Here is a 13,739-nt window from a genome sequence, read left to right as displayed (position 1 = left end):
CCTTTCAGTGTCCTCCACCCCTCTCTGCCAATCCCTCCATTGGTCTCCATTCAGTGTCCTCCACCCCTCTCTGCCAATCCCTCCACTGGCCTCCACTCAGTGTCCTCCACCCCTCTCTGCCAATCCCTCCACTGGTCTCCATTCAGTGTCCTCCACCCCTCTCTGCCAATCTCTCCACTGGCCTCCACTCAGTGTCATCCACCCCTCTCTGCCAATCCCTCCACTGGCCTCCATTCAGTGTCATCCACCCCTCTCTGCCAATCCCTCCACTGGCTTCCATTCAGTGTCCTCCATCCCTCTCTGCCAATCCCTCCACTGGCCTCCATTCAGTGTCCTTCACCCCTCTCTGCCAATCCCTCCACTGGTCTCCATTCAGTGTCCTCCACCCCTCTCTGCCAATCCCTCCACTCAGTGTCCTCCACCCCTCTCTGCCAATCCCTCCACTGGTCTCCATTCAGTGTCCTCCACCCCTCTCTGCCAATCCCTCCACTGGCCTCCACTCAGTGTCCTCCACCCCTCTCTGCCAATCCCTCCACTGGTCTCCATTCAGTGTCCTCCACCCCTCTCTGCCAATCTCTCCACTGGCCTCCACTCAGTGTCCTCCACCTTCCTCTGCCAATCCCTCCACTGGCCTCCATTCAGTGTCATCCACCCCTCTTTGCCAATCCCTCCACTGGCTTCCATTCAGTGTCCTCCATCCCTCTCTGCCAATCCCTCCACTGACCTCCATTCAGTGTCCTCCACCCCTCTCTGCCAATCCCTCCACCCCTCTCTGCCAATCCCTCCACTGGCCTCCATTCAGTGTCCTCCACCCCCCTCTGCCAATCCCTCCACTGGCCTCCATTCAGTGTCCTCCATCCCTCTCTGCCAATCCCTCCACTGGCTTCCATTCGCCCAACGAATAAAATTCAAAATACTAACAACTTACAAAGCCATCCACAACTCTGCCTCCAGCTACATCACCAACCTGGCCTCAAAATATCAACCAAACCGCTCTCTTCGATCCTCCCAAGACCTTCTGCTCTCTAGTTCCCGTGTCACCTCCTCTCATGCTCGCCACCAGGACTTCTCCCGAGCTTCTCCCATCCTATGGAACTCCCCTCCCCAATCCCTCCGGCTGTCTCCTAATCTATCCACCTGCAAACCTTTCTCTTTAAAGAAGCCTATCCTGCTTCTACCTAGTAAACTGCCATTTATTTCCTCCATCAGCCCCTCCCCCACAGCTATTACCTTTTGTATCACTCAACCCCTCCTCCTAGATTGTAAGCTCCCAGTTTCAGGCCCCTCTGTTTACTCTTGTACCAAATTGTATTGTAACTGTCATGTCCGCCTTCATTTTGTACATCGCTGCGCACACTGTTGGCGCCATATAAATCCTGTATAATAATAATAGTATGCATGTCTGAGATGAAGAGATCGGGGGAAGGTAACCTGGGCACTCCAGCTGTTGTGAAACTAAATTCCCCATGATGCACTGCAAGCCTCTGACACCAACAGCCATGGCTCTCAGAGTCAGAGGCATGATGGGATTTGTAGTTTCACCACAGCCGGAGTGCCCAGGTTGCTGACCCCCGAATACAGTTGTAAGCTCCTCGAAGGCGGGGCTCTATGAATTGACATAACTTTATTAATGCCTGAAATAAACGAACAATAAACAATTCCCATCTCTGTTTCTAGGTACATCCGGTCGGAGCGCTCCGTCATTTTGATCAACTTCTGCTTGTCCATCATTTCCTCGAATGCCTTAATACTTGTTGGGCAGACGCAGACCAGGAACAAGGTATGATATGTGGATGGAGAGGATGACTTGTACCTTGGAAGTGTCGTGTTTCAGGCAGACTTGAGCTTTGCTAATGCAGGACTAAGCGGGTTCCCTGTAGGGGCGTCCTTCACACGTTCCACCATTCGTTACTGCTGCACACTGCGAGAAGTGCTGACAGAGAATGGCACCCTAAAGCAGGGGTGTCAAACTGGTGGCCCTCCAGCTGTTGCCAAACTACAACTCCCATCATGCCTCTGCTTTTAGGAGCCATGCTTGTAACTGGCAATCTTGCAATGCCTCATGGGACTTGTAGTTTGGCAGCTGGAGGGCCGCCAGTCTGACACCCGTGCCCTAAAGCATTAGCATAGCTGCTGCCATGAGTCCTGCACCGCGGGGGGGGAGGGGCCACAACATCGCGTCTAAATAAATGGGTTCCTCAATGCAAAGCTCGTTATCATGTAAAATGCTGACGCTGTAATGCAACCCAACGGAACACCTCGATGTGTGCGGAACCCGGAGCCACGCAGGCTTCTAATCCCTCTATGTTCTGGTCTGTGATAGATTTGTGTGTAGAAAATGCCTCGGAATACCTGACTGCTGCTTCTTGTCCTGACCCTGCAGAGCTCTGTGATGACGCAGCTGAGTAGCAGACACACCCCTCAGTACAACTGTCACTACACCAATGTGACCCGGCTTAGCCATGGCGATTGGCTGCTTCATCACTGGAAATGAGGGACGTGAGTTGTGATTGGTTGTTGGATCATAGGAGGACGGGATTAAGTTGTGATTGGTTGTTGCATCATTGAAGCAGGGGGAGTGAGCTGTGATTGGTTGCTTCATCACTGGAAATGGGGGACGTGAGTTGTGATTGGTTGCTTCATCATTGGAGTTGGGGAAGTGAGCTGTGATTGGTTACTTCATCATTGGAGTTGGGGAAGTGAGTTTTGATTGGTTGCTTCATCAGTGGAGTTGGGACAGTGAGTTGTGATTGGTTGCTTCATCAGTGGAGTTGGGACAGTGAGTTGTGATTGGTTGCTTCATCATTGGAAGTGGGGAAGTGAATTGTGATTGGTTGCTTCATGATTGGTGTCAGGGGATTAAATTATGATTGGTTGCTTCATCATTGGAGTTGGGGAATCCCCAATCCCCGGAAGTGCTGGGCAGGGGCAGACTGACAACTCATGGGGCCCCCGGACAATAGGGGATCATGGGGCCCCTGTGTCCTTGCCCAAACTCAAAAAAGCCTATGAAAAAGGTACCAGGGGCATCTCATGGGGCCCCCTACTGACCCTGGGCCCTCAGGCAGTGCCCGAGTTTCCAAATGGTCAGTCCTCCCCCGGTGCTGGGTGTGTTTCTTTGCTTCGAGTGTCCAGATGGACCGCCATGACTGAAGTACAGGTTCTCTTTAAAGGAAAGGTTACTAAAACAATTAGAATTTTTAAAAAAATGTAATCTTACCTACCTAGGCCCCGCCTACTCTGCGTTTTCCACTCCCATCTCCTTAGACTATGACCTCACTGGGAGAGTCACTCGTAGAGTTTTAAACCTCCCAAAAAAAGAAGTCACCAGCCGTAATATTTAATGAAGAACCCGCTAATCCTGGTTGAGTCCATAACTAGTCCTTTTCGTCTGGTTCATAGAGTCCCCCCTCCACTCGGCCAACGTCTGTATATGGGGTGATCTTTGGTGGCCTGGATGTGGCATGGTCTCACCTCTGACCCCTACCATTCTCCTGGAGGACCTGTATCTGCGAAACGCGTCCACGGCCCTGCTATGATTCCCACCCAATAGGAGAATTGTGCATGTCGATCATCGATAACACTGGGTATAGGGCCGGAGGTCATTGGGGGTCGTGTGGTTAGAGGATGAAATTGTAAACGGTTTATCATACCTCCACTTTTTATGATTTCATCTTCTTTTGATACATATTTATTACAATGTTTTGTTTGAATGATTTCTTGGATAGCTCGAAGGTCTTGTTGGAATGTTTTGTGCGCTGATGTTATCCAATAGGAATGCAGATCTGGTGGGATCCCCGTGGCTTGCACAGATCAGTAGACAAGGGCCCTATGTTGGGACCGGCGTGGTTGTGTTACATTGTAGGTTGAGCCCCTCCTGCCCAAGCGCTGACCCAGAATTCCCGAGCCACACATCAGAGGCTCCATGTCAGACGTGAGCGGACCTCATTCTTCCTGCCTTATCTCTGCACTACACGCGTGTTCGGGCTCTCATGTCCTCCGTCCATCACGCCAATTCACAGCGGATGCATTTCCAATGAATGCCCCTAATTAGTCAGAGCAGCAATAAAACGGAGATGGCTGAATGTGTTCCCAGGAGGCCCAGAGCTTCGGCATGTCTGTAATTAACACGCATCATCAATGAACCCCGCGGAATATTCTGCACGGATGACCAGAAGGAGCCGTGATTGGCTGACAAAGACCAGAAGGACCCATGATTGGCTGACGGGGTCGTGCGTCTGATCTGAAAGTATAGGTAGGATAGTCAGTGTCACCGCACAGCTCACCGCCGTATGAGGTGTCACCAGAACAGGAAACGGGGGGAGGTCCTTCAATGTGGACACTTGTTAGGGGAAAGGCCAGATCTAGGCTGTCTGATCTGGGGGTGCAGAACAAAATCTGGGGGCATCCCATCAACTCACATCAGAGTCCCACATCACACCAGAGTCATCTGTCCCCCTTCACCAAGAGTCCCACCTTCCACCTAGGATGCCGAAATACACATTGATTGTTACTTTGTATCTCTCCATCTCCCGTCTGATCGATGTTTATAAACAATGTTACTTTGTATCTCTCCATCCCCCGTCTGATCGATGTTTATAAACAATGTTACTCTGTATCTCTCCATCTCCCGTCTGATCGATCTTTATAAACAATGTTACTTTGTATCTCTATCTCCCGTCTGATCGATGTTTATAAACAATGTTACTTTGTATCTCTCCATCTCCCGTCTGATCGATGTTTATAAACAATGTTACTTTGTATCTCTATCTCCCGTCTGATCGATGTTTATAAACAATGTTACTCTGTATCTCTCCATCTCCCGTCTGATCGATGTTTATAAACAATGTTACTTTGTATCTCTCCATCTCCCGTCTGATCGATGTTTATAAACAATGTTACTTTGTATCTCTATCTCCCGTCTGATCGATGTTTATAAACAATGTTACTTTGTATATCTCCATCTCCCGTCTGATCGATGTTTATAAACAATGTTACTTTGTATCTCTCCATCTCCCGTCTGATCGATGTTTATAAACAATGTTACTTTGTATCTCTCTATCTCCCGTCTGATCGATGTTTATAAACAATGATACTTTGTATCTCTCTATCTCCCGTCTGATCGATGTTTATAAACAATGTTACTTTGTATCTCTCAATCTCCCGTCTGATCGATGTTTATAAATGTTACTTTGTATCTCTCTACCTCCCGTCTGATCGATGTTTATAAACAATGTTACTTTGTATCTCTCTATCTCCCGTCTGATCGATGTTTATAAACAATGTTACTTTGTATCTCTCTATCTCCCGTCTGATCGATGTTTATAAACAATGTTACTTTATATCTCTCTATCTCCCGTCTGATCGATGTTTATAAACAATGTTACTTTGTATCTCTCCATCTCCCGTCTGATCGATGTTTATAAACAATGTTACTCTGTATCTCTATCTCCAGTCTGATCGATGTTTATAAACAATGTTACTTTGTATTTCTATCTCCCGTCTGATCGATGTTTATAAACAATGTTACTTTGTATCTCTCCATCCCCCGTCTGATCGATGTTTATAAACAATGTTACTTTGTATCTCTCCATCCCCCGTCTGATCGATGTTTATAAACAATGTTACTTTGTATCTCTCTATCTCCCGTCTGATCGATGTTTATAAACAATGTAGGTGAGATAGAGAGATACAAAGTAACATTGTTTATAAACATCGATCAGACGGGAGATAGAGAGATACAAAGTAACATTGTTTATAAACATCGATCAGACGGGAGATAGAGAGATACAAAGTAACATTGTTTATAAACATCTCTCAGACGGGAGATAGAAATACAAAGTAACATTGTTTATAAACATCGATCAGACTGGAGATAGAGATACAGAGTAACATTGTTTATAAACATCGATCAGACGGGAGATAGAGATACAAAGTAACATTGTTTATAAACATCGATCAGACGGGAGAGAGATACAAAGTAACATTGTTTATAAACATCGATCAGACGGGAGATAGAGAGATACAAAGTAACATTGTTTATAAACATCGATCAGACGGGAGATGGAGAGATACAAAGTAACATTGTTTATAAACATCGATCAGACGGGAGATAGAGATACAAAGTAACATTGTTTATAAACATCGATCAGACGGGAGATGGAGAGATACAAAGTAACATTGTTTATAAACATCGATCAGATGGGGGATAGAGAGTTACAAAGTAACATTGTTTATAAACATCGATCAGACGGGAGATAGAGATACAAAGTAACATTGTTTATAAACATCGATCAGACGGGAGATGGAGAGATACAAAGTAACATTGTTTATAAACATCGATCAGACAGGAGATAGAGAGATACAAAGTAACATTGTTTATAAACATCGATCAGACAGGAGATAGAGAGATACAAAGTAACATTGTTTATAAAGATCGATCAGACGGGAGATAGAGAGATACAAAGTAACATTGTTTATAAAGATCGATCAGACGGGGGATAGAGAGATACAAAGTAACATTGTTTATAAACATCGATCAGACGGGAGATGGAGAGATACAAAGTAACATTGTTTATAAACATCGATCAGACGGGGGATAGAGAGATACAAAGTAACATTGTTTATAAACATCGATCAGACGGGGGATAGAGAGATACAAAGTAACATTGTTTATAAAGATCGATCAGACGGGGGATAGAGAGATACAAAGTAACATTGTTTATAAAGATCGATCAGACGGGGGATAGAGAGATACAAAGTAACATTGTTTATAAACATCGATCAGATGGGGGATAGAGAGATACAAAGTAACATTGTTTATACACATCGATCAGACGGGAGATGGAGAGTTACAAAGTAACATTGTTTATAAACATCGATCAGACGGGAGATAGAGAGATACAAAGTAACATTGTTTATAAACATCGATCAGACGGGAGATAGAGTTACAAAGTAACATTGTTTATAAACATCGATCAGACGGGAGATAGAGAGTTACAAAGGAACATTGTTTATAAACATCGATCAGACGGGAGATGGAGAGTTACAAAGGAACATTGTTTATAAACATCGATCAGATGGGAGATAGAGAAACAAAGTAACATTGTTTATAAACATAGATCAGATGGGAGATAGAGAGATACAAAGTAACATTGTTTATAAACATCGATCAGACGGGAGATAGAGATACAAAGTAACATTGTTTATAAACATCGATCAGACGGGAGATAGAGATACAAAGTAACATTGTTTATAAACATCGATCAGATGGGAGATGGAGAGAAACAAAGTAACATTGTTTATAAACATCGATCAGACGGGAGATAGAGAGATACAAAGTAACATTGTTTATAAACATCGATCAGACGGGAGATGGAGAGATACAAAGTAACATTGTTTATAAACATCGATCAGACGGGAGATAGAGATACAAAGTAACATTGTTTATAAACATCGATCAGATGGGAGATGGAGAGAAACAAAGTAACATTGTTTATAAACATCGATCAGACGGGAGATAGAGAGATACAAAGTAACATTGTTTATAAACATCGATCAGACGGGAGATAGAGATACAAAGTAACATTGTTTATAAACATCGATCAGACGGGAGATAGAGATACAAAGTAACATTGTTTATAAACATCGATCAGATGGGAGATGGAGAGAAACAAAGTAACATTGTTTATAAACATCGATCAGACGGGAGATAGAGAGATACAAAGTAACATTGTTTATAAACATCGATCAGACGGGAGATGGAGAGATACAAAGTAACATTGTTTATAAACATAGATCAGATGGGAGATAGAGAGATACAAAGTAACATTGTTTATAAACATCGATCAGACAGGAGATAGAGAGATACAAAGTAACATTGTTTATAAACATCGATCAGACGGGAGATAACATTGTTTATAAACATCGATCAGATGGGAGATGGAGAGATACAAAGTAACATTGTTTATAAACATCGATCAGACGGGAGATGGAGAGATACAAAGTAACATTGTTTATAAACATCGATCAGACGGGAGATAGAGAGATACAAAGTAACATTGTTTATAAACATCGATCAGATGGGGGATAGAGAGTTACAAAGTAACATTGTTTATAAACATCGATCAGACGGGAGATAGAGATACAAAGTAACATTGTTTATAAACATCGATCAGACGGGAGATAGAGAGATACAAAGTAACATTGTTTATAAACATCGATCAGACAGGAGATGGAGAGATACAAAGTAACATTGTTTATAAACATCGATCAGACGGGAGATAGAGATACAAAGTAACATTGTTTATAAACATCGATCAGCCGGGAGATGGAGAGATACAAAGTAACATTGTTTATAAACATCGATCAGACGGGAGATAGAGAGATACAAAGTAACATTGTTTATAAACATCAATCAGACGGGGGATAGAGAGTTACAAAGTAACATTGTTTATAAACATCGATCAGACGGGAGATAGAGAGATACAAAGTAACATTATTTATAAACATCGATCAGACGGGAGATGGAGAGATACAAAGTAACATTGTTTATAAACATCGATCAGACGGGAGATAGAGAGATACAAAGTAACATTGTTTATAAACATCGATCAGACGGGAGATAGAGATACAAAGTAACATTGTTTATAAACATCGATCAGACGGGAGATGGAGAGATACAAAGTAACATTGTTTATAAACATCGATCAGACGGGAGATGGAGAGATACAGAGTAACATTGTTTATAAACATCGATCAGACGGGAGATAGAGATACAAAGTAACATTGTTTATAAACATCGATCAGACGGGAGATAGAGAGATACAAAGTAACATTGTTTATAAACATCGATCAGACGGGAGATGGAGAGATACAGAGTAACATTGTTTATAAACATCGATCAGACGGGAGATAGAGATACAAAGTAACATTGTTTATAAACATCGATCAGACGGGAGATAGAGAGATACAAAGTAACATTGTTTATAAACATCGATCAGACGGGAGATGGAGAGATACAAAGTAACATTGTTTATAAACATCGATCAGACGGGAGATAGAGATACAAAGTAACATTGTTTATAAACATCGATCAGACAGGAGATAGAGAGATACAAAGTAACATTGTTTATAAACATCGATCAGACGGGAGATAACATTGTTTATAAACATCGATCAGACGGGAGATGGAGAGATACAAAGTAACATTGTTTATAAACATCGCTCAGACGGGAGATGGAGAGATACAAAGTAACATTGTTTATAAACATCGATCAGACGGGAGATGGAGATACAAAGTAACATTGTTTATAAACATCGATCAGACGGGAGATGGAGAGATACAAAGTAACATTGTTTATAAACATCGATCAGACGGGAGATGGAGAGATACAAAGTAACATTGTTTATAAACATCGATCAGACGGGAGACGGAGAGATACAAAGTAACATTGTTTATAAACATCGATCAGACGGGAGATGGAGAGATACAAAGTAACATTGTTTATAAACATCGATCAGACGGGAGATAGAGATACATAGTAACATTGTTTATAAACATCGATCAGACAGGAGATAGAGAGATACAAAGTAACATTGTTTATAAACATCGATCAGACGGGAGATAACATTGTTTATAAACATCGATCAGATGGGAGATGGAGAGATACAAAGTAACATTGTTTATAAACATCGATCAGACGGGAGATGGAGAGATACAAAGTAACATTGTTTATAAACATCGATCAGACGGGAGATGGAGAGATACAAAGTAACATTGTTTATAAACATCGATCAGACGGGAGATGGAGAGATACAAAGTAACATTGTTACTTTTGCATCCACTCTGTTTCATTCATCTGCAGATGAAAGTGATGAGCTCACATCAGATCCCCTCCTCACACCAGAGTTCCCTCATCACATCCGAGCCTCCTTGACATTATAGCCCACTGTGATGGAAGTCACTTTGGGTGGGGGGACCATGGAGCACAGCTCACTTTGGGTGGGGGGCCCATGGAACACAGCTCACTTTGGGTGGGGGACCCATGAACACAGCCCCCTTTGGAGAGGTGGGGAGACTCCTGTCTCAGCTCCCCATATCCCTATTATGTGTAAGTCCCCCTGTGCCTGGTAGGGGTACAGGGTGATCTGTCCTAATATTGGGGGGGGGGTTGTGGATTGTTTTTGGTGCCATGTGGTTACATCCCATTGTTCTATTGTGTGTCTGGCTTGGGAGCAAACTATTATGGGATGTATGTGTTTGTGTATTACCTTAGTGGAGTGGGGGGTGTCTCCAGCAGCCCTCCCTCCTTATGGGACTGTCTGCTGGTGTGTCTCTTGTTACTAAATGTAGATTGGCCCGCCCTGTGTCATTATGCAGGGAGGGGGGATTGCCCCATCCTGTGTCATTATGCAGGGAGAGGGGATTGCCCCGCCCTGTGTCATTATGCAGGGAGGGGGGATTGCCCCGCCCTGTGTCATTATGCAGGGAGGGGGATTGCCCCGCCCTGTGTCATTGTGCAGGGAGGGGGGATTGCCCCGCCCTGTGTCATTATGCAGGGAGGGGGATTGCCCCGCCCTGTGTCATTATGCAGGGACGGGGGATTGCCCCGCCCTGTGTCATTATGCAGGGAGGGGGATTGCCCCGCCCTGTGTCATTATGCAGGGAGGGGGATTGTCCCACCCTGTGTCATTATGCAGGGAGGGGGGATTGCCCCGCCCTGTGTCATTATGCAGGGAGGGGGGATTGCCCCGCCCTGTGTCATTATGCAGGGAGGGGGGATTGTCCCCTGAGTGTATATATCTTGTATCTGTGTTCAAATAAACTAGTCTACTTCCTGGATTACTCCAAGATTGGTGTCATCTAGTCCTGTATGGTCAGCGGTGGTGTCAGTGGTCGGTGTTCGGATAAGGAAGCGGTATCCTAACGGAAGTACCCAAGGACAGTCTGGGTCGGTTCCGTTACACCCCCCCCCCCCCATCACATCAGAGTCCTCAGTTCCTCCTTCACACGTAGTCCCACCTTGGGGGCCGGGTACTGTGGAGCCATACTGACTCTGCATTACTGAGACTGCCTCACCAATGTCACTGGTCCTGGGGGGCATAAGTAAAATCTGGGAGGGGGGGTCAGTGTGCATGAGGAATGTTTTGGCTTTTGTCCCCATGCACATTGGACCTGGTATATGGGACTCCCTTGTACCCACGGTCCACTGCAGCCGCTGTCAGATTCTCAGGCTGCTAGCAGTGTGGCTGGACCGCCCAGGATGAATACCGGATCCCCATGCAGCGGGGAGGAATACCTGATCCTCATGCAGCGGGGAGGAATACTGGATCCTCATGCAGCGGGGAGGAATACCTGATCCTCATGCAGCGGGGATGAATACTGGATCCTCATGCAGCGGGGAGGAATACCGGATCCTCATGCAGCGGGGAGGAATACCGGATCCCCATGCAGCGGGGAGGAATACCGGATCCCCGTGCAGCGGGGATGAATACTGGATCCTCATGCAGCGGGGATGAATACCGGATCCTCATGCAGGGGGGATGAATACCGGATCCCTGTGCAGCGGGGATGAATACCGGATCCTCATGCAGCGGGGATGAATACCGGATCCTCATGCAGCGGGGATGAATACCGGATCCTCATGCAGGGGGGATGAATACCGGATCCTCGTGCAGCAGGGATGAATACCTGATCTTCATGCAGCGGGGATGAATACCGGATCCCCATACAGCGGGGATGAATACCGGATCCCCATACAGCGGGGATGAATACCGGATCCCCATACAGCGGGGATGAATACCGGATCCTCATACAGCGGGGATGAATACCGGATCCCCATACAGCGGGGATGAATATCGGATCCCCATACAGCGGGGATGAATACCGGATCCTCATACAGCGGAGATGAATACCGGATCCCCATACAGCGGGGATGAATACCGGATCCCCATACAGCGGGGATGAATACCGGATCCTCATACAGCGGGGATGAATACCGGATCCCCATACAGCGGGGATGAATACCGGATCCCCATGCAGCGGGGATGAATACCGGATCCTCATACAGCGGGGAGGAATACCTGATCCTCATACAGCGGGGATGAATACCGGATCCCCATACAGCGGGGATGAATACCGGATCCTCGTACAGCGGGGATGAATACCGGATCCCCGTACAGCGGGGATGAATACCGGATCCTCATACAGCGGGGATGAATACCGGATCCTCATGCAGCGGGGATGAATACCGGATCCTCATGCAGCGGGGATGAATACCGGATCCTCATACAGCGGGGATGAATACCGGATCCTCATACAGCGGGGATGAATACCGGATCCTCATACAGCGGGGATGAATACCGGATCCCCGTACAGCGGGGATGAATACCGGATCCTCATACAGCGGGGATGAATTCCGGATCCTCATACAGCGGGGATGAATACCGGATCCTCATACAGCGGGGATGAATACCGGATCCCCATACAGCGGGGATGAATACCGGATCCTCATGCAGCGGGGATGAATACCGGATCCCCATACAGCGGGGATGAATACCGGATCCTCATGCAGCGGGGATGAATACCGGATCCTCATGCAGGGGGGATGAATACCGGATCCTCATACAGCGGGGATGAATACCGGATCCCCATACAGCGGGGATGAATACCAGATCCCCATACAGCGGGGATGAATACCGGATCCCCATGCAGCGGGGATGAATACCGGATCCCCATGCAGCGGGGATGAATACCGGATCCCCATACAGCGGGGATGAATACCGGATCCCCATGCAGCGGGGATGAATACCGGATCCTCATACAGCGGGGATGAATACCGGATCCCCATACAGCGGGGATGAATACCGGATCCCCATACAGCGGGGATGAATACCGGATCCCCATACAGCGGGGATGAATACCGGATCCTCATACAGCGGGGATGAATACCGGATCCCCATACAGCGGGGATGAATACCGGATCCCCATACAGCGGGGATGAATACCGGATCCTCATACAGCGGGGATGAATACCGGATCCCCATACAGCGTGGATGAATACCGGATCCTCATAGAGCGGAGATGAATACCGGATCCCCATACAGCGGGGATGAATACCGGATCCTCATGCAGCGTGGATGAATACCGGATCCCCATACAGCGTGGATGAATACCGGATCCTCATAGAGCGGAGATGAATACCGGATCCCCGTACAGCGGGGATGAATACCGGATCCCCGTACAGCGGGGATGAAAGCTCAGCATACATAGGGCCTTAGGTGTGCTTGGTGCTGTGCAGATCGTCCAGAATATCATCGTCCGGAATATCATCATCCGGAATATCATCGTCCGGAATATCATCGTCCAGAATATCATCGTCCAGAATATCATCGTCCGGAATATCATCGTCCAGAATATCATCGTCTCTCGAACTGTATCTCTAACCGAAACGTTTTTCCCAATTTGGATAGAGGGGGAAGGAAAAGATCTCTTGTCATATAGAAGAACAGAGACCAATTATTAATGAAACAATGTTACCAAGTAGTGATAGTAATTTATTCACAGAGAAATCTCCGCTACTGAAGGGTTTCCTGCACGGCCTGATATTCAGGGGCTCTCGGTACGGACTGATATATATATATATATACCTCTTATCAGTTATTATTTATTACTTAATTAGTCTGTATTCTATCGTGTTATTTTATTTCACAGGACAGACTTCCACCTTGTTAATTAT

The 13,739-nt window shown here is 45.9% G+C and overlaps 1 protein-coding gene across 1 annotated transcript in view; it reads left to right on the top strand.

The window, feature by feature from the left end:
• The window catches only part of LOC149429157 (adhesion G protein-coupled receptor B1-like), a gene marked incomplete at its 3' end in the record, with an annotated part of 89,154 nt that overhangs the window by 55,183 nt on the left and 20,232 nt on the right, over nucleotides 1-13,739 (top strand). Inside the window, exon 4 of the mRNA XM_089666667.1 lies at nucleotides 1,678-1,780. Coding sequence (XP_089522793.1) covers nucleotides 1,678-1,780 — 103 coding nt within the window. The remainder of the gene's footprint in view (nucleotides 1-1,677; nucleotides 1,781-13,739) is intronic.

Source organism: Staurois parvus, unplaced genomic scaffold (assembly GCF_062004578.1).
Source record: "Staurois parvus isolate SC_StPar_1 unplaced genomic scaffold, SC_StPar_1.0 ptg002767l, whole genome shotgun sequence".
Classification (NCBI taxonomy): domain Eukaryota; kingdom Metazoa; phylum Chordata; class Amphibia; order Anura; family Ranidae; genus Staurois; species Staurois parvus.
The sequence above is the reverse complement of the archived record's forward strand: the minus strand, read 5'-3'. Positions and strand labels throughout refer to the sequence as shown.